General features: G+C 38.5%; 1 protein-coding gene across 10 annotated transcripts in view; it reads right to left on the bottom strand.

The window, feature by feature from the left end:
* Window positions 1–25,793, bottom strand: part of SZT2 (SZT2 subunit of KICSTOR complex) — a 79,185-nt gene that overhangs the window by 31,738 nt on the left and 21,654 nt on the right. For 6 of the 10 annotated variants that reach the window (XM_039323375.1, XM_039323370.1, XM_039323379.1 and 3 more), the window contains exons 14-41: window positions 24,932–25,046; window positions 24,090–24,295; window positions 23,172–23,396; window positions 22,826–22,904; window positions 21,973–22,064; window positions 20,522–20,690; window positions 20,066–20,186; window positions 19,862–19,975; window positions 19,253–19,444; window positions 19,074–19,177; window positions 17,867–18,002; window positions 16,791–16,919; window positions 15,053–15,257; window positions 14,674–14,786; window positions 14,176–14,401; window positions 11,100–11,253; window positions 10,911–11,003; window positions 10,688–10,769; window positions 8,653–8,931; window positions 8,314–8,449; window positions 8,115–8,231; window positions 7,961–8,024; window positions 7,575–7,760; window positions 5,599–5,880; window positions 5,277–5,463; window positions 4,067–4,144; window positions 3,726–3,864; window positions 2,905–3,010 (exon numbers count right to left, since the gene is read on the bottom strand). In XM_039323375.1, coding sequence (XP_039179309.1) covers window positions 2,905–3,010; window positions 3,726–3,864; window positions 4,067–4,144; window positions 5,277–5,463; window positions 5,599–5,880; window positions 7,575–7,760; window positions 7,961–8,024; window positions 8,115–8,231; window positions 8,314–8,449; window positions 8,653–8,931; window positions 10,688–10,769; window positions 10,911–11,003; window positions 11,100–11,253; window positions 14,176–14,401; window positions 14,674–14,786; window positions 15,053–15,257; window positions 16,791–16,919; window positions 17,867–18,002; window positions 19,074–19,177; window positions 19,253–19,444; window positions 19,862–19,975; window positions 20,066–20,186; window positions 20,522–20,690; window positions 21,973–22,064; window positions 22,826–22,904; window positions 23,172–23,396; window positions 24,090–24,295; window positions 24,932–25,046 — 4,129 coding nt within the window. The remainder of the gene's footprint in view (window positions 1–2,904; window positions 3,011–3,725; window positions 3,865–4,066; window positions 4,145–5,276; window positions 5,464–5,598; window positions 5,881–7,574; window positions 7,761–7,960; window positions 8,025–8,114; window positions 8,232–8,313; window positions 8,450–8,652; window positions 8,932–10,687; window positions 10,770–10,910; window positions 11,004–11,099; window positions 11,254–14,175; window positions 14,402–14,673; window positions 14,787–15,052; window positions 15,258–16,790; window positions 16,920–17,866; window positions 18,003–19,073; window positions 19,178–19,252; window positions 19,445–19,861; window positions 19,976–20,065; window positions 20,187–20,521; window positions 20,691–21,972; window positions 22,065–22,825; window positions 22,905–23,171; window positions 23,397–24,089; window positions 24,296–24,931; window positions 25,047–25,793) is intronic. The other 4 variants (XM_039323377.1, XM_039323372.1, XM_039323376.1 and 1 more) reach the window with 3 other exon arrangements.

Below are 25,793 nucleotides of genomic sequence, written 5' to 3'. Positions count from 1 at the left end.
AAGTAAGAATTTGTAAAAAAAAAAAAAGTAAAGTTTTATTTAAGTTGAATTCAGTTCTTGGTGACTTCACGGACTCATTCATCCATGTAGCTTCCTTGGTAAAAAATATAGAAGTAGTTTACACTGTCTTCTTCTGCAATGTATTTTTTTAACCACCCCATCTATATACTATATTTACTTATTTGATTTATATAGCCACCCATTTCACATACATGACTCTTGGCAGTTTACAATAAAATACATAAAATATGCAATATAAAAAATAAAAATAAAACACACAGCAGGTGGGCATCATCCAACCAATTATCCACCTAGCCAGAAGGTGGTTTCCATCACATGCTCAGGGCCCCAGGCTCAGGCCAAACTCATTTTCAAAGCCCTATGTAAGCTTAACAGGGATGAAGCCAATCTAATCTCAAGAGGAGGATGTTTCAAAGGGCAGGTATCATAAAAAAAAAAAAAGGATCTCCTGGGCCCCATCATTAACTCCTTAGCTAACAGGACCAGTAGCATGCCTCTCCTACCAGATTGGATAGAACAGGTAGAGTCCATTGGGAAGAGTTGGACTCATAAGTAACCTGGTCAAGTCACAAAGGGACTTATAGCAGTGAGGAATGTTAAATTTACACAAGCCCAAAATTTAAGGGAAAATTTTTACAAAATGTTTTATAGATGGCACCTTGATCCACAAAAAATGTCTCGTATGTATCCTGACTTACAGCCTAAATGTTGGAGATGTGGATGTTTGGATGCTACTTATTATCATATCTGGTGGTCATGTAAAAATATAAAAGCTTTTTGGATTAAGATATGGTGGAATATTCAAAGAATTTTTAGAAGAAGGGTAAAATTTACCCCACAATTGTTTTTGTTAGGTATTGTTTCTGATTGTGATACTAAAGAGACTATATTGATGTTAAATTTAATCACAGCGGCAAGGTTGTTAGTAGGGCAATGTTGGAAGAAGGAATCTTTGCCTACCTTGCAAGAGTGGTTTTTTAAAGTTTCTTATTTGGCGGAAATGGCAAAGATTTCAGCTTTCTTGAAAGACCAATCGCAAGAGAAGTATTTTTTGGTATGGAAAAAATAGATAGACTTTATACAATATAAGTTGGATATAAAAAAATATTATCTAGCTTTTCAATAACTTATACTTAAAATTTAAGATATTTTATAGACTTTTTTCCTTTTTCTTTCTTCCTACTTTCTTGTATTTCCTTGTATTTTTGTTTTTTTTATACATATATTATTGTTAATTAGTTTACAATTTCTTTAATTAATGTATTTAGATTTGTTTATGGTTTATATTTGTTTTAAGACTTTTTGAAAAAATATTAATTAAGCCTGTATTCAGCTCTGGGAAGGTTGGGGGAGGGCATGGGAGGGTTGGGGGGGTTTGGGGAAGGGAACCGTATTGTTTTGTAAAATTTAAAAATTTTCAATTAAAAAAAAAAAAAGGGACTTATAGCAGTAACCAATATTTTGAATGACATCTGGAAGCACACAGAAAACCAATGCAGCTCGTGAAACAGTATTGTCACATGCGCCAAGTAACTGATATCAGTAATTGTCCATTACTGCATCATTAGTGCATTCTGAACTCGGTGAAGTGTCTTCACCTCCATATAAAGTGCATTGTGACAGTTCAATCTTGAGATCACAATGGCATAAGTGACTATGAGCACCCTGCCCCAGTCCAAGAATAGCTACAACAGATGCACAACTCGAAGTTGTACAAAGGCCTCCTAGCCACAACTGCCACCTGCTTCTCGAGCAAAAGTCGAAAATTCAGGAGCTCCAGATTTTATACCAGATCTGTCTGGGGCATTGCTATCCCATCTAGAACAAAATATTAAATGTCCCTCAGACCAGGAGGTCCAAACCCCGAGTCACTAAGCCACCCCCAGGCACCTCCATAGCATTATTCAGACAGCCTGGGGTGGAGATATAAAACAGAGCATACTTCACCCCAATTTAATGGGTGACTTCATCCAGCAGTTTCAGGTAGATATTAAATAGGAGGGGAGAGATACTGAGCCCCATGGCACCCCACAAAGGAGGGGGGCTCTGAGAAAAGAAAACAAGATATCAATTCCAACTGGAACTAATCCCAGAAGGAGAAAAGCCAGCACAATCTCATACCGCCTACTCCAGAGTCGGCCTGGAAGGATACCAAGATTGAAAGCTGCTAAGTTCTCTTACTGGCCAATCAGATGCCCTTGGAGTGCTCACAAACAGAAGATGGTATCATATTTCTCATGCCACTATTCTTGTATAATAGTATTTGGAGACATGTCAACCTTGCCCTGAAAGTAAGACCGAAAGTCTAAGACTAATATGCCCTTGATAAATTTAACCTCTGTTCATTTTTGTTTCTCAGCCTTCTGAACAGCTTGGTATAAGCCACAAACCTGTGCAAAAAAATAATTTCCCCGAAGCCAAAATAATGAATGGAAAGGTTAAAAAGTACTGGTCTTATCAAATACTCTTCTACCTTTAAAATATCATTTATTTTTTCCTACACTTCGCTTTTTGTTGTTTAATCTGTTTTAAAGCAGTTCTCTTATTTATTCAAGAGCCTTTGATGAGGAACTTTGCTAATAACTTTTTGGAATTCTAAGTATATGGTGTCAATGGGGTCATTCCCATCCAATGGGATTTGTTCTTGCAGAATCTATACTGAATTCCCTTTCCTCTATTTGGTGATTATGCAGATGTTAAGGTGACTGACCTACAGTTTCTCAATTTGGTTGCTTTCTAACAGGCTTGTAGGATAATTTTTTTTAAAGAGGCTTGTAATTGCATTTTCTTACTCACAAGAAAGCAGTACTGCTCCAGGAAATTATGGAGTAACTTGTTATCATTTAAGGAACAGGCTTTATAGCTTGAATGTGCCCTACTTACCTGGTTAACAACACGACAAATCTCTCCAATCTTCTTTACCATTGCCCGGTGAAGTTGTATGCATTCTCCTTCCTCATTCTGTGTTGCTTTTACTGCACTGTAGCTGCTATAGAGAGAGGACAAAGGAAAGTCTTATAACTTGACTCACGAGGAAACTTCCATTTCCAAGCATAAAGTGCTATTATCTCCCACTTTGATGTCCTCCAGATACACTAGATTAGTGTTTCTTTAGATTAGTGTTTCTCAACTTTCAAATCTTTCAGAAGTGTGGGCTTCAACTCCCAGAATTCCCCAATCAGCAGAACTACACTAAACAATATTATTTAATTCCCTGGCCAAGTGGAATTATAGGAATTTCAATCTATCCCAGGTAATATATAGTTGGTACAGATTGGGCAACACACACACAAAGTTTGGGCAACATTCCCACACACCATTTTCTTTCATTATATCATTTATTTATTTATTTTATTTATGAGACTTATATACCGCTTTAAGTGCAAGCACTCTCTAAGCGGTGTACACCAGTAAGCAATGTATATATATATTTACATTGCCCCCAACAATCTGGGTCCATTGAATGAATATGATAAATGCAAAATAAGGATGAGAGGAAAGCAGCACACTGACAGATGCTAATATTATACCTGATTTTGGGGGTGAAATTCATGGCCAATAAAAATTGCATCTCCTTTTCTCTTTCCTAGTTTGAGCTCTCAAATTTTCACATTCACAGATCATCCAATTCCATGTCAGAAAAATCATTCAGAGGTATCACTTCCTCATCTCTGCTTAGGGAGCCATGAGAATCAGGATCTTACCGTGTATGGGAATAAACTTCAACCCGGTCCTGGTGGATCTTGATGATCAGCCAGAAGGCAGGTATGAGAGGGCACCTGGATTCTAGATCACTCATCAGTGCCTCCTCGCATTCAGAATCACTGCTACCACCATCATATCCTGGAAAATGAAAATGTATCCTGCTATCTGTGAAGGGTTCACCCAAATTCATCCTAAAAATATCAGAAGATTCCTGGAGAGTCCAATGGTTCTCTAACAGTCCACATCTATGATATTGTCAGGAAATCCTAGACAGATTATTTCCCCAGTTATCCAAAACTGACCCTCCCCTGGATGGCAAAGGCGCAACCCATCCACTCACCAAGAAGATCAGAATCCATGCTTCCCTGGCTTGACACCAAACTTTGCACTTGACTAAGCTGTTGCTTTCTATAACAACCTGCAAAGAATGAGTTAGATGCTCTTAAGAGACTTCTCCCAAGGTGAAAGATTCTTCGCGCCCTTGAGAAGAATCTTTGGTTTAAACATAAAAATTGGCAATCTACATCTCAAGCATCAAGAACTGAGCCTGAAAAGGATACATGCATACCAAAAGCACACAAAGTATTTTTTTTAAATGCTGACTGCTGCACAGATTGTGTGATTTCAGAAATTATGCAAGAATGACTTCATATCAAAATTGAAATGCGAGACATGCAGTAACTTTCTAGAACTGTAGTCTCAGTACTAAAATGATCTTGATCATAAAAAAATCAATCTTGGAGTTACATTATGAAGAAAAGCATTTTAACAGACACCTACTGAAGATCACAACTTTTGGTGTGACAGTCAGGGCTAAGGAAAAGATGATGACTTGAACATGGAGTTTCTATCAGTGTGAAGTGCTACATTTTTGTTCAAAGAGTTCCAGTAAACAATGGAAAATACTAGAGAGAAATGCAGAAATGCATCAGCAAATGAATGCATAACAAAAATATACTAAATTCTCTCTAACACACACACACACACGCACACAAAAGTAGATTTGACTTGAAAGTGTATAAAATTTAAAAAGCAGTTCAAACAAGTAAAAGCCTTCCAGATCTGGGATGTTAACTGTCCTTCATAAAGAAGTACATCAAAAATAAAGTCAACCGATAAAAATTTACTATACTTTAAATCAAAGTAACTCCAAAGTAACATCAATTATAATTAGTTCTATTGAAGTGAGCAGAACAAAAGCAGCCAGTTTGGTCTAGTGGTTAAGGCACCAGGCTAGAAAGCAGAAGACCATGAGTTCAAGTCCTGCCTTAGCCACGAAAGCCAATTGGCTGACTTTGGGCCAGTCACACTCTCTCAGCCCAAACCACTTCACAAGGTTATTGTTGTGAGGAAAATAGGAGGAAGGTGTGTTGGTTAAGTAAAATTATTATTTGTAAAAATAATAAAGATAGGTACCAATAAATAAAATAAGTAAAAGAGCAGCACAAAAAGCTGCAAGAGTTCAGTACCGCACTGCCTATTTCAGAAGACTACGTTTCATTTTGAAAACTATGTTTCATAGTTGTGAATGTTTGGTGACAGTTTCTCACCTTCTTTGCTGGGGATCACAGAATCTGTTAAATTTGGTACAGATGGTGTAGCTAACGGAGATTGCTCACTGCTCCACTTCTCTGAAAAAGAAGCCTGAGGTTGCATTTGTGTCAAAGTAGTTTCCTCACCTGGACAACCCTGCTCCAAAACACTGGTCTGATCCAGGGATGTTAATTGGTCTGGCACCTGCATCACAGAAAAGAAACAGAGCAAAGTTCTGCTGATAAGATAGTCCAGGATGTTTCCTCAACAGTCATCTTTGTGATCCCATATCAGTGACCATTAAATCTCTCATCTGGTTCAATCATGTCTAACACCTACCTCAACAGGTGCTTGGTTACTTATGTCCAGACACTCTGCAGTCTTGTTTTCATTTGCTGTCCAGGCCCAGAGACTTTGAGCTTCATCAGGGGGAGTAGAACAGGGTAAGGAGCCTTCTGTTTTGCTGCTGCTTTCACACCTGCCTCCTGTCATAGTGCTCTCAAGAGTAACAGAAGGGCTGGGTCCACTTACTGAGGCGTGCAGGCGACTAACAGATGCATAGTAAAAATCACTTCCCTCAGGATTGAGGACATAGCCGGGCAAGGGCATTTTCTGGAACTCCTACAAGAGAAATAGAAGGGACAGCCAGAGGGAAATCTATTCTGTGGGCCTAAACTAACTGAAGGGAGGGCATAGTTGGGTGGATGGTTGGGAAGCCAGTTTTGTCAAACTGCTGGTATCCTGTAACTACCCTGGGAGGTTATAGCACAAACAGCCAGACTGTCTGGAAATATATTGAGAGAAGTGAGGAGTCACTTCCAGGGATCCAGGCAGTTTTGTAGGATTCATTATGGGAGAAAGTGATGCTCCCAATTTTGAAAGAGTTTGTGGTAAATTCCAGATCTTCTCTAGGTGTATCCATATTCACTAAAGTGACTATGGGCTTCTAACAAAACCTTGGCAAAACAGACTTTGTACAGTGCACTGAGGCACTGTTATAACTGCAGTGTTGTCCCTTGATAGAGCATCACTACCGTTGACAGAGCAGGTCGACTTGATAGTCCTCCTGAATGTATTACCACAAGGCAGATGGAGGTTTCTCAGGATCTCCATTGAGCTGTTTGGTATAACAGCTGCTTCCATAAAGTAGAGGACTTTACAAAAGTTGCTTGTGTTTTCAGTATTATTTCTTTAGTCTACAGTAATGTATTCCATATAAGGCGGTTTCTGAAGCTACAACTAGTTCAGAAGATTAGCTCTTGGTAATTAATATTGGTTGTCATATATTGGTATGAGCATACTAGATTGCTGCTTCAGGGCCTGCACTGGCTTCTGGGTATAATTCAAAGTGCTGGTTTTAACTTATATGCAACTTGCAGAATTGTTTTCTCCAGACAGAGTCAACCTGCCAGACTCATATATTCCAGGAGAAACTGATATCACTCCTCACTTCACTAAAGTGAGGTGAATCTGACATTTGCAGTTGCAGCTTTTCAGTGGGAATGCTGTTATGAAATAGCTTTCCCTTGGAAATCTGCGCTCCATTTTGCTGGCTTTTAATAAGTTAATAAAAACAGATTGATTTGAGAGATGGTTTAAATGAAGTGGTGCCATGAGTTTTTTTGGCTATAGATAAGTTTTTGTTTTTGTTTTATTTTTATTACTCAGTAATTTTAATTTTGGCCTGGGATGTTTCATTATATTATTATTTCTTACAGTTGCAATATGTACTGCTGAATTTTTTTTATTGTGAAATGACAACCATGCTCTGGTTTAACATCCAAGGCAGAGATGCAGAACTTTTCCAGACTGAAGGCATTTTAAATTTGGCATCCAAATGCCTATTTCAGAAGTAAGCAGGGCTGGGATAAAGAAAAAAATAATACTTAAAGAAGTTCCTAAATTTGACTTAATTTAATTTACATTTCATTAAAATAAAATACTCCTGCCTGCCATGTATTTGATCTTTATTCTCTTCTGTTCTACACAACGTAATTATTTTCCTGAACGCATGCAGCTACTATATATGCCTTGGAAAAAGGGAGGTTTCTTCTAGTAGCAGTCACCAGGCAGAGAGAAGGCACTGCAAGTGGATTCAAGGTGCCCCTGCTTGCTTCAGATGTGGATAAAGTGCCCCATTTGCTGATGAACATTTTGAAGGTTCCTTAGATTATAGCTCAGGTTTTTAGGGACTATGTGCAATCACAGGGCTTTAGGAATGTTTAATTGTTATCTAGGGATTTTAGACTATACAAATCACATGAAATCTATCAGAAAAGAATTATAAAGAGGCAAAGGGATAAAATCATGCTTACCTCACGAAACCTTTCCAGAGAATTCTCAGGTCCAAACACAAATTGCAGAGGGACCACCTCACAATGGCAGCTTGGACGGCCCTGGCAACTATAGATGTGAGAAGCTGCTTGACTCAAGATGCTAGCAGTAACAGGCTGTGAGTAACGCAATGCTGACACAATCTCGTCATCCAGGAGCCAACGGATCTGAGAAAGGAAAGAGGAGAGAGGAAAAAGAATGTGGCAAAGTCCAGATCATGGAATAGAATACTCTCCAGTAAGAGTCTCACTGCATTCCTACCAATAATGGTCCGTAGCCAGGCCATGCTCTAGTACACAAGAGCAGAAGAAAAATGATAATGCCCAAAGTTTCCAGCTGCCCCAATCCCAGGGGCAGATAGACTCACTTCAGTCATAGTGGCTTCAACAGCTTGCCTGTGCACTGCAGGAAGATTGGAGAGTGCTGGATGCCTTGAAAATAAGATGAGAATGCACACTCTGAACCTAAGAGTCTTCAATTCACACATCCCAACACAGACATTGATAGAAAAAAATTAATACCAATCAGTTGAGGATGATGGCATTCTGTCCAAGGTGTGCATAAGCTCATCATCTGAACGGAAAGAAGAGGGCTGTCCTGGAGAACGGGTGAAGGAGACACTGCTCTCAGAGGTGTATCTGTGGAAAGAGAGGAAATAACATCTGAACTTTTTTTCAAGCTTTAAAACTCCCCAACCCTTTGATAATCATGAGTTCCCACCTATTGTGATGTAAATCGTTCACCATTTCTATCTCCAGAGGAACGGTCAGGACAAAAATGTCAAGGGTCACACAAAGGTCAGAAAGGTCAATTGTGTGAAGTGCCTTAGAGCTTTCAAGGTCGCCCAGCACATCTCCTATAGAAAGCAGAAGATAGTATTCACAGAGACCCCTCTTTATGCTTCTTTGCCAACTGTTCGGGGAGAGATTGGAGCTCAGCCATAGGACTCCATCAATCCACATTTCCTTTGGGAGTTTCTATCTGGCCATATGCAACGTCTCCCATACTACAGTTCCATCATTCCCACCCCCAACCTTCATCTTGTTCATTTTTATTCACCTAGGCAGGTCGGTAGGGAGCGAACTGGCATGGAACAGTGCTGGCTGCGTAGCTTCACAGAACAAGTCAAATGCATAAAGAGGGGAGGCATGTCTTGCTCCAGCAGCTCCTGTTCCGCCAGGGAGTCTCCCAGGACACTGAAGGAGTCATCATCCTGGTTAACAGTGTTGGAGTCTGACAAGGAGCCAGTTTCTAAAAATTCTTGGTCCAAGCGCTCCCGATATTCTACTTCCAGTTCTGGGTCACTTTCAGTGCCAATGGCATAGCTGGATGTGTTCCCTATTTAAAAAGAATTCATTGATCAATTTTAAAAGAAATTGTCAAAGTACCAAAAGATTTCTTCTACAAAAGTGGATCAGTCCTCTTTTAAAAGTGTTGCCTAAGAGGATTAAAAAAAAAAAACCAGTAACATTAATAAGATAAATTGGCTTTGGATAAAAAGGACAGCATAACAGCTAGTTGCAAAAGTACAATGGTGATAATTTATATCAAAAATATCAAGTTGTACGTGAATATGAGCTACAATCATCACAGTGATTGATTAAACAATGGCCCAGCAGTGTCTGTAGGGTTGGCCAATCAGTGACTGACAGCATGGCATGTAATTCTGTTACAACTGAGATTAACATGTTTTCCATTTGTAGAAGTTGTATTTCCCAATGTAATGCAGTACAATTGCGCCTTTGGAGAATGATTTGTTTCCCTTCAGCAAAACTATCCTCTCTATACTATTTTGCCCACTTTATATTACATTGACTCTAGCACAACTTTTCATTTTCTTGTAAATCAGCAGGGATATGGCTGGATGTATACAGGACTTTTTATGGAGAGCATATGCCCTAGAAAATCAGTTATGGCTAACATTTGCTCTCTGGACTCATCAAAAGGACCCTTGCCAGTCTATGGATACACACAAATGATTGCTTCAGAGTAACAGGAGCACTCTTATCTGAATCCTGGCCTTTAAGGTAAGGCCATGGAACAGTGCTGGCTGCGTAGCCTTAAGATAAGAGCAGGGAATGTGTTGCTCCCTAGGTGCTGACACTGGCCATAAGCCATACTCAGCACAACCAATAGCAGAGAATAATGAGCTCTGCAATCCAATCTGCAATCTAGAAGGCCACAGATTCCCACTATCGATATAAGACTATATTGGACAATGTTTCATAACAATTTGGGATGGTAGGTGAGATAAATCAGAGGTCCCTAAGCTCCACCCCACTACTGAGCCATGAGCCGTTTGAAACCAGGCCGCGGAAGCGGCGGGCAAGTGCGTGTGCAACCCTACTTGCATGAGCAGTGGGCGAGCACGTGCACACTCCATTTGCATGAGCAGAAGTCATGTTTGCCCGCTGCTTGCATGGAACCATCCCCCTTCCCTCCCTCCCCTGTGGTCTGCAAAGCCAGATAGGTTGGGGAACTCTGAGTTAAATGAACTAGGAATCTTTCTTTCGGAAACAAATTATTCTAGGAAAACTGAAACACATAGCTATCTTGACTGACTATATCCTGGCCAAAAGCAAGAAATAAGGGTATAGCTGGGGAGACAAAGAAATCTTTCAGTCAGGTAGGGAACTGTAGTCCTAGTGACTCTCTGTCTTCACTCCTCCAAAGCACTGCTCAACTAGGATCCTTCTCTCTGCATCTAATTTGCTTATCCAAACAAAAATATGATTCAGCAATGCTGGGTATTCAGGCATTCTCTCACAGCAAATTTCATCCAATCAAGGGAGTGGTGGGAAAAATCCCATATTTATTTCTATTTGTTTAATTTAGATCTCACCTTTTTTCTGTAACTCTGGATCGTCCAATTTTTCCCATAATAACCACACTGTGATGTAACTTGGGCCAAGAGTACTGACTGGTGAAAAACTGAGGTTTTGTGACTGAAAGATACACTTAAATCTGGGCGTCCATGCCCTAGTTCACATCTTCACGACTGCAACGTTCTTGACCAAATTGTCAAACTGTACCAAGCACGCCATCTACGGCTCCAAATCTCTTATCTCATAGTGAGTACAGAAAAGTTTAATACCTTCGTCAGTTGCCAGATCATTTTCTGAACTCTCCACGTCTTCACTGCCTTTTCTGTCTTGATGGTCCCGTGAAACTTCTTCCTAAATAATAATAATAAAAAAAAACCCCGTCAGTGTAATATATCCAAAGTCTTTGTACCAAATTCTTCTTTTAAGCTCAAGCCCTTTCATAGAGGTCTCCCAGAACAGGATGACGACAAAGCTAGAAACTTATGTTCCTACCTCTTTTTTGGTGGAAGGCGGGCAATAGAAATAGTAATGGGGGTTGGATGGCACAGGCTTAAAATATAAGCCACTAATTTCCAAGAATTTCTCCTGAATGGAAAAGAAGAAAGCAATAAAGGTACAATCCCAACCTTCAAAAACCTTTAAAATATTACCTCACTCAAAATGAAGCAGTCTTCCGCTTACCTGGATAATTTGTTGTAAGTTAGGTTGCCCTTGGCAAGGTTGCTTGCTGTCTAGTAGGGAGAGAGGGAATTCTGAGTCACAACTCTGGTGGGGCTCTTGGGAAGGACAGGCAGAGCCATAGGAATCCGCTTCACTGAAATCCTCTGTTTCAGCACTATAGCAGGGTTCAGAAAAAACCAACCCAGTCACAAGCATGTCTATGTATCCTTTCTTAAGAACCATCCCCCCGTGTAATTCTTCTTAGTGGTTAGACATAAAAGTATACCCACAGATGCCTACAGGATTGCTTTAAGTGAAACAATTTTGCTGAAAGAAGCACTCAGGTTTTGAGTACTTCCTGGTTAGATATTGGCAATAAGTCCTACATGGGGTTGCCCTTGAATACAATGCAGAATGCAGCAGTTGTGTGTAGTAATAGACGTATGCAATTACAGTTGTATAATGCTACTATTCTGAAGTGATAGTAGCATTATACAAATGCTATCTGTACACAAATGCTATCTGAATACAAATGCTGTTTGTATAAATAGTATAAAAATGCTAGGACAACCCCACAAATTTTTGCTTTATTTTTATTTCTTTCAGACAAAGAAAGCCATTTTTCTTCATAGATGTTTTCAAGAACCTTTAATTGTTGACAGTTTTTCTCTCTCTCTCTCTCTATATATATATTTCTATTCCTCATTAATTTATTCTAATTGCCAGTATTTTTAATGGTCTCGTGGTCTGTTTGTAATAATTCTATAAACCAGAACTTGCTTGCAGTACCTAGGACACTATATTCTTAATTGCAGCTCTGAAAAAGTCATTTATTATGTGCGCCAGCAGTCTCTTAAGAGTCAGAACAGCAACATCCTAACCACAATACTGTAATACTGCTTCTAGCTTTATATTTTTTACACTGTACCTCAAGCATAGTAGCAAATAAGTTAATAAGTTACCATTAGTAGAGATTGGGTATCCTCAGTAAGAAAAAAATTCTCTATTACAGTTGTATGTGTTGCTCCATGAGCTATTAAGACTTAAAGACAGAACAAGCACATGCTGTGTATCACAGCTATCTGTCAGTCAAACACATGGCAAATTATTACTTTAATATAACCAAATTGAAATTCAACTCTTCTTAGTCTTAATTTGGTTCTCTTAAATCATAAGCAAGCAGATCACACAAAAACTCAGCACAAGACGTGAACCTAGGCAGTCCATCCATGCAAACAGATCTTAGGTACAAAATAATACAACTAAAGTGAATATATTGTTCCCATGTTCAGAGAGAAATTTCTAGAATCTAGAAGGGCTAGAAAATGATCACTAGTAATGAAATATGAATTTCAGAAGCTTGCTTTATATGACACCTATTTTTCCTTTTTTGTTGATAAAGAGCATGACTTCCTGAGATTTCTGATCAGAAATGATAAATGACAGAAGCTCTTCCTTTTATTTCTCATAAAATGTTTTTGTCCCAGAAAGTTTGATTTATCCAGATCATCTCATACCTACAATCTTCAATCACTTTAAAAACCCTCAAATGTGCAACTTAGGTATGAAAGCTGGCTAGGAGACTTTGGTTAGTCACTCTCTCTCAGTCCAACCCACCACTGCACAAGGTTGTTGTTGTAGGGAAAGTAGAGGAGGAAGGAATATTATATATATCCACCTTCTTGAGTTACCTATAAAGTTATAAAGGCGGGATAAAAATCTAATAAATAAAATTTACTGTATTTGTCTAAGATAACTTGAAAGCCATATTTCCTCACGAGATTAACCTGCCTTGTTAACTTTTTTAGCACACTAAATTTTCTATAGGCAAAAAGTTACACAATATGAAAGGGGAGCATAAGATTAAGTTAAGAGGTTAGGGGGAAAATATTAAGCTATAGTTTGAGCAAAGAAGTTACAAAAATATATAGGATAAACAATCACTTTGTGTTATTATAAGTGAAATGAATCTTCTGTGCCTTTAAGACTAACAAAACATCGCATTGCTTTCAAACCCTCTTCACTTATTAAAGCTTATATGATAACATTTTGTTAGTCTTAAAGTGTCACATGATCCTTTATTGTCTCTGCCACAAAAGACTAAATCAACTAACCTTGAAAGCTAGCAAGTCAGCCCAATGAATCATACCAACAATCTAACGTGGTACTACAAAATGATGTTGTCAGTAATTCTTGAAATTATTTTCCTGATTATTTCCAAGGTAAGGGCATTTTGGTGCTTTTAGATATTGAATGCACTTTTTTACTAAGTCCAGATTATTTACATGTTTATATTTATCTCTGAGCTTCTACATTTAATTTTTGGACCTAACAACTGGATTACTTCCTCAACTTGCAAAATTTAACCCCATCTTCTACTTCCCATCCCTTCCCCCCCCCCATTTCTCTTATTCTTTCTTCTGACTTCTGGGTTGCCCAAAGGAAAACAGAAGATAGGACTGCTGATCATTTCAAAAGCTTGAAACAAAAGTGCCAAAGCATTATTTAATTTAATACGAAGTCCCAGATTATCATGTACTACTGAGACATATTTACGTTTCTCTCTGATTTTAATTTCTTACTTTCACTTTAGTTATTTTGTCATAAGTGATAAAATTCAAGTGAAAAGCCCCTCCAGACTTTTTTTAAAAAAGATAATTTCACTATTATGTGAAGTTTTGCAAATTCCTCCTATATTTTCATATATTTTTATACATTATATATTTTTCTATCTTCTTTTTTCCTTATGTAAAATCCTGAAAAGTCACAGAACCAATGTGCTAAATATTTACCCTGGTTTATAGTCAATACAAGATTAAAAGACTGTGAGCCGTGGTGGCGCAGTAGTTAGAATGCAGTACTGCAAGCTAATTCTGCCGACTACCAGCAGTTCATTTCTCATCAGTTCAAGGTTGACTCAACCTTCCATCCTTCTGAAGTCAATAAAATGAGGACTCAGATAGTTGGAGGCAATATGCTGACTCTGTAAACCGCTTAGAGAGGGCTGTAAAGACTGTGAAGCGGTTTATAATTTTAAGTGTTATTGCTGTAAGCAATCCCTTCTGTTTTTTATCTTTATATCGAATGTTAATCCTACCTAGAAACTGAAGTTAGTACGCCACGTGGTTTGGATGCTTGATTTCCTTCGAAGCAGGCAAGCAGTCGCTGCTGGTGGCGCTCGCAGAAGGTGCGCACATGATTACATAGTGTCAGCAGGAAGCGAGTGATATCGATCTCCTGCAGAAGTTCCTCACAATAATCCATGGCTATTAACAGATCAGGAGAGCTGATATTGTGACCCTGCTGAAGACTCCGAAACAGTCCTGTCAAATGAGGAACATAAATATTAAATGTCCACGCAAATGTGCCTCTGATAAGTTTTTCAACCAAGAAGCAGGAAGGGCAAATGTTAAAGAGAAGGCACCCAGGTTTTATTCTTTGAGGCTTCCTGGGGCACAGATTTGTTATATTAATATGGTACCCCAATGCACTAGGTTAAGCCTAGGACAAACATAAGGTGTCTTTGTTACATAAAGTGTTAACATCCCACTTTTTCCAACCTCATCACCCCCAGGAGGTTAATTCTGTCCTTTACCTTTCACGTAGCACTGGTGAGAATGTTCCTGTAGCAAAGTGCAGTAACTCACCACTTCTTTGTGCTTGGAATCTAGCCAAGGAGCACTGGTGGGGCGCTCCATAGACTGGCTTCTGGAAGACAGAAGTAACCAATAAGCCTAAGAAAAAAAGCAAGGCCCCAAATGCCCTTCAATCTATCTTCAGATATTGTGTTCATGTTTTAATGGTCATGGCTTCAACACAAGCACTTTGTAGACTGTAGATAGCTTTATATATGCCTTTCCATCAATTGTTAGGATACTGAGTCCTGATTACATCATCCTTTATCTCAGTCCAATTTCTATCTACAACATATACAGATGCTACTGAATTTCTTGTATGCCTCAAGCTGACCTCACCTGAAAAAAATATCCCGTAGCGATTTCTCTGGTCTAGAATTTATCATCTGCTCCCGTAGCACCTCCAAGGAGCAACTGTAGACAAAAACAGGACAGCGAACTCGGCAGTTCTCACCCAGGTCAGGCTGAGATGCTTGGCGGCCAAAAGAGATGTGTCCTTCTTTTTTGGATCCAGCCTCTGGCTCTCTTACAGTCTGGCCAGTTTCTGCAGATTAAACATATCTCGGGGATGAAACAGCCTTCTCATGATTAAAATACAAATGAAAAGGAAAGTGTTCTCACTTTAAACTGGATACAACTCACAATGAACCCCAGACATTCAGAGCAACATGCAGTCGTGTATAGTTAATATTAAGGGGGGTGGGTGGTTTCTAATTATGACATGACATGGCAGTCTTGTAAGCTCTTTATCCTGTCCAATATGCAACAACTGTTGTCCACTATAAATTACCAGGAGTAGCAGCGTGCATGCTTTCCAAGCAGAAAGCTCTTGGTCCAATCTGACAATTCTATTCCAGAAAAGATCAAAGAAGTGATAGAGAAAACGTCTCCCTATGATCAAAGAGAGCTACTGCTACGGTAGTCAGCCAATAAAGATCTAAACTGACAAATCACTGGGCTGGATGTTAAGCAACTTATCTGCTCTTCAATGCATCATGTGAAGAAGGCTGAATTTTAATTTGTACTTGGTCTGATTGCCAGCTGAGAATATGAATGAAAGAAGATGGAAAATGAGCCAGGCATGATTTGATCTCAGGCAGATTTCCTTTTCTTAAAGTTTATTGTTTAATTATGCTCATTACTTAAATAAGTGCCAAAAACAGGTACTAGTTTCTACAATTACCTGAAGTTAAATTCACCTCCATAAGGTAACTATTACTGGTGACTGCTGTATAGTGCCAAGAAAACCACACCTTGTAGCAGGAGGCATTCTCCACTTGCCATACCTCTTGGGCAACAGTAGAGAATAATATGATAAACTACCATAAAGATTTCTTCTGGCTTACTATGAAAAGGTGACAACAAAAGTCTTTCCTATTAAACCACATGGGATTATGTGAGATAAAGAGATAATATCCATAATCATTCTTGGTCAGAAATATATAGTTTCTATGGCAAATGACTGAGAACTACAGAAGACCATCAGTTCTGCTTCCAGGTCTTCTGAGGAATGAAAGAAGGCTGATTTAGTGCTGTTTTTCCTACAGGAGGGAGGAAGAGAGAACTCTGAAGACTATTCCTCTTCCATGAGCTGCTTATAAATGCTTACACGCATGTATGACTCAGTATATAAGAGAAATAAATAATTGGTCATTTCAGATTAGGAACTGCAAGTTCATGCCTAGATTGGTCTTAGACAAATAAGCCCAAGGCATTAGCACAGGTCAAATGTATGATAGCCAAAGATGCTTGATTAAAGCATCTTTTCTTTTTTAGCATTTAAGATTTCTGATCTGATCTAGTCTAAGTTCAGCTTTCCCAAAGTGGCACCATGTCCTTGCACTGTTTGATTTTTCTGTCTTTGCTGGTCTACTTCTGATTGCCCCACGGCAGCTAGTATTTGTATGACTAGATTCCAGGACATGAGGAGTGAGGCTCCAAGCTCACATAAATAACTGCACTAGACTCTAGTATAGAGTCACAAATGCTTATAATGTAATGTCACCAATGATTTCTCCACTCAACATTCCCAATCCAACATTTAAGCACAGCCAAACAAAGCAAAGAAGGTTCATACCTTCAGCTGGGGTTACGTTGACAGCTGGAAGCAAGGCTATAGGCTTCAGCTCTTGTGCTTCTTGGGGCAATGTAGGGTCTGTCTCTTTTGAAGGTTGGTCTGGCTCAGAAGCCATCAATCTCTGTACATCTGCAAAACAAAATAAGTGTTAAGCATTGCAATACCAAAATACATCCATGGGATATAACTGATGGATGAAATGAAGATCATTATTAGGCAGCTAGGAAATGTTAACCACAAGAAAGTCCTTTTTCCCCATAGGGCTATCTGAAATTGACAGTAGTAACTCTGTGATATCACTCTGGGCAGGCTTTTAATTGGCATATTTAAACTTACAACTGTTTGGTAATTGGTATTTATCCTTTCGCTATATCATTACTAATTTGTTTGGCAGCATAAGTGATTCTCTTTATATTGTAACTTATATTGCAAGGTATCACATATAAACACTTTCTGAGAGTAAATTAAAAGGGCAAGACACTGAACTCATCTTTAAAAAGCATGAACATTCCCACTAAGACAAGGGAATTTGTGAAACACAAAGTAAATTCGACAACACAGGTTGTATTAGTTATGAGTGCAGGATTAGCTTTGACTAACATATCCTTTTTTTTAATAGAGACTATGTAGCACACCTGGACAGCAAATATACAGTGCGCACACACACATGCACCTAAGTATGCATAATCTGAATTAACTAAAAAGGAATTACATGCCCCCTCCCACAATTTATTTAATTTCTTCTATCAAACCTAATTCCATTGCTGAAATGAAGAAAGCTCAACAAAGTGAAAAGATAAGGAATGGACTGTTATTGCTGAGCTCTATGAACTCACTTTATATATAGTATTAAAAATAAAGTAATTTAGCCCCAAATTCTTTAATAAAAAGAACTTCCTTTGCACCCGAAGCATTTTAGGCTTATAAAAGCAAAGTAGATCTTGCAAGCTTAAATTCTGTTCACATCATTCACTACAATATACAGGCAAATACCTGTCTCATTTCTTTACAACCGAAGAACCAAAGCCAAACTTCTCTTGCATTCTCTATATAGCTTTAAAAGCAGAGCCCTTTACCTGAAAAAAGAGCTGGCAAGAAGGTAAGGAAAAGATGCTGTGGATTTACCAGCTTGGCATAACATCGCCATTGGGGAAAGAGTGTAACAGATGTTGGTGAGATATCATTTTTTGACTCCTTTATATTAACTGGAATCTGAAAGAGGAAACATAACTGGATTATGGCATAGCTTTTAGATACGGCTGACTTATCCTCCATCCTAATCAGGAAACAAAATATACTGTTATTTTTTGGTACCAGAAGTTAATTGCTCCCATCACTTAGTTATACAGATCTTAATAATCCATGAGTGGGAAACTTGTGCCTCTCCAGATGCTGAATTACACATTTTAACATAATTGGCTATTCTATTTGTTACTGCAGGGAACCATGGTACAACAACATCCAAAGCTCACAAATTCCTCATCCTTGCTACATCTAAACAGAGTAACTACTATATTCGCAGATCACATGAAGCTATCACGGTTCATTTTGGCTTAACATGGTATGAACTCAGTTGCTATAAGTTTGCAGATCACAAATGATTTAATATTATGCACGGAATATGAACCTGGCCTACAAAACCTTGTTCACTATGCTGAGGTTTTTCATAATAGATGAACCCATGTAGTGTCTTACGAAAACTAAGATATTACATTGAAAATAATTAAGGGATCACTTTCAACTAATACATAGATTTCACCGTCCTGGGATACCTTCATAACTAAAATATTTCCATCTTGAAGAGGGCCAGGTTAGAGTAGGTTAAGCCATCAAGGAACTGCCAGACTTCTACGCATAAATCAGACTCTTCCATTCACTTATCTAGCATAGCACATTTTAGGTCAGAGGTCCCCAACCTTTGCGGCTTGGCAGCCCAGTGGAGGGAGGGGAACCAGACCGTGTGAGCAGTGGGCTGGCACACATGCACATGTATGCGCAGCTTGACTTGCGCAAATTGAGCTGTGCACCCATGAACACGCATGCTGGCCCATTGCTTGCGCAAGCTGAGTGGCACACACGCACATGAGCGCCCACTGCTCACAGAGCCCGGTTGCAAATAGGCCATGGCCCAGGAGGTAGGGAACCCATTTTAGATTACTTCAACCAAGCCGCCCCTCCCTCCTCCCCCCCCAAATTTCAAATTGCAGGAAGCAAAGAAGTTCACGTCTAGAAATTCCAGGACATACTTGGAATGTTGACACTGAGCTCAAAAGATCATTGTACCTGATATGTACTTGCAGAGGTAGCTGTATCTTTGGTGCCAAAAGAGTGATAAGTGTTTTTCAGATTCTGGCATTCAGAAGGAATGGAAGCCTTTGGGAGTTCTTCTGGAAAGAAACACGTTGGTAAGAAACTATCAGAAGAATAGCTCAAGGAAGAATTAGTTACTGTTTCTCTCTTACCCTGGACCACAGAGAGCTTAAATGGGGGTGGGTGGCCATCTCTGTCTCGCTGAAGCACCTGCTCCATGAAAGTTACATGGTCTGTGTCCAATAGTATGATTTCCCTGTCACTGAGGTCATGCTGGAGACAGCCATGAAAAAGGCCAAGAAGCATTTCATTGGGCAAGAAAGAAGAATCCTTTCCATCATTTTCTACAAGACAATAAAAACTATGAGTGAATCTTTCTCCTGCTGCTAGGAAAACACAGCAATTCACTTTATATAGATCTGATAGCCAAGATAGGCAAACAACATCTAAAGCTTCCCTACCCAGTTAAAAATAAATTAAAAATAAATCCCACACAACAGAAATAAATAAGGAATATTAATTGGTAGAGATCTTCCCATCAAGCTCATTATTATATTTTCAACATCAAATTATGCCAGCAATGTCAAGTTTGCTCAAGAAACACATTTGAACAGAAAACTCTTATTAAGGCCAGATATAGGTGAGATGGGGACTGTTCAAAAGAGGATGGCACACATTACAGATATGCCTCATTTTCATTATTGGGAAGAAATAATGAACAAACTGATATCCTTTCCTTGACACATATACACACAACTTGCCTCTCGTAAGCATCAAAAAAACCATCTCAATCTGCTGGCATTTTGGTAAAAGTTTCATGAGGTCAAACTGGAAAGGAATCTCATGTACACGAGAGCCACTTCGAGCATCACAACCTACAGCAAAAAAATAAAATGTCATACTCAGGTGTAAGTCCATAGGACCTAATGAAGGAACGTCTAGAAAGCATTAAATAAATGAATTACCTTCAACACCAACGGGCCTTGAGTCACATGTGGGGAAAACCCAGTCCTTATTTTGGCAAAGTTGGCTGATATACTCAAAAGCAAGCACAGTATGGATGCAGGACAGATCTCGAGGATAGATCTGAAAAAGGAATCGGAAATAAGATAGACTGGAAAACCTATTCAAAAGGACTCAAAGTAAGTTTCAAAAAGGCATTCAAAATGACACAGCAATGCAAGGATAATTCAGAGCCAATTATACAAACATCAGCCACATCTCATTCTTCAGTGAGACAAAATCTTCCCAATCATTTGGCTGCACAGGTTGCTTTGGCCATTATTTCACCTGCTACCCACAGACAGGAAGTGGTCCCTGTCTTAATCCCTTGCAACAAAAGGGATTCAACAAAAGTCAGCATATTGGCTGCCAGTCAAACACCCCTGCAAATGTTGCCTCTCCCCAGCACAAAAACATACCGCTTTGGGGATTTTCTGGTAGGATAAGCCGTCTAAGTATTGCCAACTCTCCTGAACACCATCCACATAGCCGCTTTGAGGCTCGACCCAGCATTCTGTGACGATGTTCAATTCCATGTCCACCTCAATGGCCTCCACTTCTGTATCATTATCTTCATCTGTAGAGAAACTTGAAAGCAAGCAAGTAATGAGACTCCACAGGGAGGGTGTGAATCAGAAAAGGCTTTCCAGAAGTTGCTGAACATTATGAATTCTACAGGAGGAAGAAATATTCATAATAACTATAATTATTTTAACCCAATTTAGATAAAATCAAATCTAGTATACTTTAGCCTCACCCACATTTTCACCTGGCTAAAACAGGTATTTCTATTCCTGGGACAGTTAAAGATCCAAATTATCCTTAGATGTTAAACATATATAGTAGCTTACAAGCAAGTTGACTTTCCAGTACAATTCCAACCTTCCTTGCCTTCAAGCTTAAGACTAAAAAAAATTATCTTCAGCAATCTTAGATTATATATAATGGTTGCTTAGTTTATAAAACTCAAAAACTAAAGCAATGTGGCTCCTGGCTAGTTTATTGGTGGCAGGATGAATATACAGTATATTAATCATTACATATTCATTGTGAAATTTTTACAGAATTCTTTATTGCATCATGTTTTTACAATTCAGTTTATGAAATAGCATTCTATTTCAGCACAGAGGACTATGCAGAGATATAACAAAATAAGGTAAGCCAATCAACAATTTTATATATGAATCCAATGATGATGTCATTTTAAAGCACTTTTATTAATTTCATGTTCAGGAGAAGCACAGCTGTGGGCCTTTGGTAAAAGACTGCACAAGGGCTTGCTTCAAGCTCTAGAAGCCTATGCAGTTTTAGTCCATAGGTACAAAGAAATGGATATTCATTGTGCTAATTTTGGAGAAAAATGGGGTTATCCACAGTCTGGAATTCCAGAAAGGCACATAACAAGCAAACAGAACTTGGTACAATAATGTGAATAAAATTGTAAATACAAAAACTCAGATTTGCAAGAAAAATGGTTTTTATACAATAAAAATGAAGATGTGAATAAATGTTTATACTTTATGACATAATCATTTACTATTTTCAGAATGCATGATTTGAACACCTAAATATTATTTATTATAAGGATTATATGGTAATATTAATTCTGTAAGTCAGTACTGTCTTATATTAAAAAAAAACAAATAAAGAACCATGGGATCTTCAAGTCAATGTTATTTTTCTGGGGAGGAGTGAGGTGGAGAATTTTGTGTGCACCAAAGGCTCCTTTGCAGTAGATAAAAGCTATGGTCAGTATAGTTATTTACCCTTGGATGCTTTCTAGTCACGCACATTCTTATAATGGCTACAACAGAACCTGGGCGACTATTCCTTGCGTTCTTCCTTTTAGAGTCAGGACTTCTTTTCTTACCTGTCTTTGGTAGATGTAGCATGTGGTGGGAATATCACATATTGGACAATGCAGGTGTGCTTCTCATTGTCACTCACTCTTGTGGAGTCACTCTGTGGATGAAAACCAACTTTAAATTTGTCAAGCTTCTTTGCCACTTCTCTCCTAGCACAAAGAGGTTCCAAGACTAGAGAGAAGCAGTGCCAATTTGTCATAAAATTCTTGGGCAAATCAAGAGCAGATTTTTCTCAGAATATAATTTAATATGCCTTTTTTGGATGAGAGACTATGGAGGAAAAAACAAGGGGCATATTTATTTGACAGTTATCTATGAATATCCGCTTCATAGTATTCCTCTATACCCATTTGTTGGTAGACTTCTCCCATCCTTTTCTTACCTTTATCATACCTAAATAATTATTTTTGTCATAGATCTTCTATGTGAAGAACAAATCGCTATGGCAATATTTATATTATTTGGCAAGAATATACCATGATACATTTTGATATACCAAGAGCTAAGATTTTTATAAAAAGAGTCAAATTGATGAAATGGTTAAGACATTGCCTCCTTCCTAGGGTTGAGAGAGAGTGACCGGCCCAAGTCAACCAGCTGGCTTTATGCCTGAGGGGTAGGATTTGAACTCATGATTTTGGGGTTTCTAGCTTGAAGTCTTAATCATTTCATAGTGACCTTGTCATAGATTTTGCCAAGAAAACTGCCTGGACTTGTCCAGAAAGTTACAAGGAATCAACACAGACTTGAAGGCACATATACCATATTTCTATGCACCTTGCTATTACCAATTTCCTTGTGAACAGGAAAATGTGGCACCAGAGAACATAACAAAATAAAACAAGCAACAGGATTTACCTTCATAGGTAATTCTTGAACCATACTGACAATCCCTTCACCACTAGAAGCAAAATGGAAGCCTTCAGACAAGCGTATCCTGCACCATGCCGAAGAGAAGAATAAGTTACAAGACTATTGCAGCCTGGTCTCCCGCGAGATAGAGAACATTGTGTTGACTTGGCACAATGTTCTTTCCCCACAGTGAAAATGCAAACCCCCCCTCCCACTTCAACTCTTACACTGTCAAAAGCAACTGATCTTCAGAGAAAGAAGTGACTCACATATAACTGCTTTTTAAAAAAATTTTTTTATAGCTCCTTTACTTGCAGATTCCAACACATCTCATGACAAAATAGGTACTTACTCAGTGAGAGTGGACAGTAGCTGGGCCACGGCTGTGATGGGCACAGCCGGGACCAGCCCTGACTGTACACACCAGATCCAGCGCTGGTGATAAAAATAGCGAGATAAGGAGGCCAGGGTAGAGGAAGCTGTGCGGTTGGCCACCATAGTAAGCGGACCTGACATGGGAGGATTCTCCAAGGGCAAAAGACATGGAACATGATAGTCAGAAGGAAGCTTCTCATATCTGAGAAAGAGAAAGAAGGATTAAGACAACAGGTGACTGTAGAGTTGGATTTCTCATTATGATCTCAATATACTATCTATACAAGACTTCTGAGCTGGATGTTTTTGAACTATTCCCAATATCTCCAAAAAGCATGACTAGTAAATGACTTACTGGTTTGTTATGGGTCATAAATTATACCATCAGTCCCTGTCTGTTCTTGTAAATCCTTTTTGTTTTAAAATAAAAAAAGTGCTTAACTGTCCAAGATTCAAGAATCAAAGGGAATATGCAGAGGAAGCAAAATGTCCCTCTCTACGTATGCCTGAATCCAGATAGGCAAGCCATGTGTACAGGAAAATTTTGTACCCCAAACACATTTTATGAATTCGGGGACATGTTAAGTGGTCTATTTGCAGTGCATGCTGCATATCATTCTTTCAATAATATCTTGAGATACATTTATGTGAATGAATTAAGGTCAAGATAAGGCACAGAGGAAGCTCACAAGCTCTTTTTCAATCAAGCAACATTCCAAGACATTCCCATTACCTCACAACCATCCACTGTCCATCGGATAAAGGAATACACAAACTACAGGCAAAGTCATCTGGAAAACAGCAGCTAGGCTAAAGCAACTGCATCTCTTCGAATTAACATTTTGCACATAGGTATATGTTAAGTGTGTGCGTATATATGCCCCATACATAATACCTGATAAGGAGTTTTTCCAGAGGTTTATGCAGTACTATAAGGCAAGGTCTGTCTGAGAGGGGTGGCTGGGCCATAGGCAAACAAGATGATTTTGATGGGGAACTGCTGCCAAGGACCTTTCGCTTTACTTTTGGAGTTGCCTCTTTGCTCTGTACTCTGTGGGGGAAACGTAACTGAAGGATACAGTCTCTCAGTTCTTCTACTATCTGTTGAAAGGCAAGTAGATAAGAAGAAATCATTTTTATATCGGGAATTAGCACCACTCGTAAGAACAGCAACTTTTCCAGACACTGAACTCCTTTGCAGCATAGGTTCTCCTACATTCCAACATTTTACCACATACTTTAATGCGTTACTATGTTATTAGCTTAATTTTTGTAAAATCAATGTAGCCATATTCAGTCCCAGAATTCCCCTGGAGGATGGAGCCTGTTGTTGTCAACAATACCTTAAATGTTTGTTAATAAATTCATCAGTGCCACAAGGACATTTCTTATGGAACTAGTTTACCTTAAAGCTGACCTAAAAAGGTCAAATCCTGTCTCCCCTCACACATTCTAGTCAGAAATGACTTGTTCTATAAAATCTTATCATGGGGAAAATGATTCATCCAGCTACCTTCAGGTAGTGATTTCTAAATGCTATTTAGGTCTGGAAGATATGCTTGTAATGTGAGCCCAAGGTTTTTATAAGCAACCAAAAAATACAGATTCAAAATATGCTTCTTGGCAATCCTAAAACTTTTTTCGAAGGCTAACATCCACCAAGCACATTTTAGCTGTGTATTTTTTGCAATTTTAAATATGTCCCCAGTGACTCAAGAAAACCTGTTCGGCACTCACTTTATTCCTGAGTTTTGCAAGCGTCCCAATGGGGAAACCCAGCCGAAGAACCATGCAAGGAGCTTTCGAAATAATCCTCACCACATAAAATGAAAAAGGAGGCAGATCTTCAGAGCTATACAACAAGGGGGAAAAAAAGCAAATTGAAAAAATGTATTGTGGTAGCAACAATAAGTAAAAGGATATTTTATCATATTTGTTGGATATGTGTAAAAAAGCTGAAAAATTTTAGACAAAAATATATGCATGCACTAATTCAGAAGAATTTAAAGATTAAAGTATAATTGAAACAAGGGGCTTTTCCTTTGAGACTAATGGACAGCTAGAAAAAAAGTAATGAAACTTTGTTTTTATAAATAATTGCAGCAAGATTATTAATTGCTTAAAAGTGGAAAGAATCAATACCATCCGCAATGGAGAAATGTTTGGCGAAGGTGATAAACCTGTAGAGATGGTGAAATTGACTTCCTTAATCAGAGAAAAAGAGAATATCAATATTTATAATTAACTGGAAACCTCTTATAGGCTTTTTTGTATGAAATAAGAAAAAATGAATTTATGATTTGTGGTTTTGATGATTAAAGCAAAATAGAAAATAGAAAAAAATAAGCTTTTCTTGTATTTGCTGCAAAGGAAATCAAAAGTTTTTATTTCCTTTTATCTATTTTTCCTGCTTCTTTTGTCTTTTTCCTTCATTTATATATTAGTTTTTATGTTCTGTTTAAAACTTTTAATTAACTCTCCTCCTCCTATCCTGTTTGGGCTGCCTTGCACCCTGCCTTGCAGGTTGCAAAGGTAGTGAAAAGCTTTCTAAAGATAGTGTTGCTGTAACTACATGTAGGGAAACATTCAAGGGAAAAGA

Source organism: Crotalus tigris, unplaced genomic scaffold, assembly GCF_016545835.1.
Source record: "Crotalus tigris isolate CLP2741 ecotype Arizona unplaced genomic scaffold, ASM1654583v1 scf7180000024167.7108832, whole genome shotgun sequence".
Classification (NCBI taxonomy): Eukaryota; Metazoa; Chordata; class Lepidosauria; order Squamata; family Viperidae; genus Crotalus; species Crotalus tigris.
The sequence above is the reverse complement of the archived record's forward strand: the minus strand, read 5'-3'. Positions and strand labels throughout refer to the sequence as shown.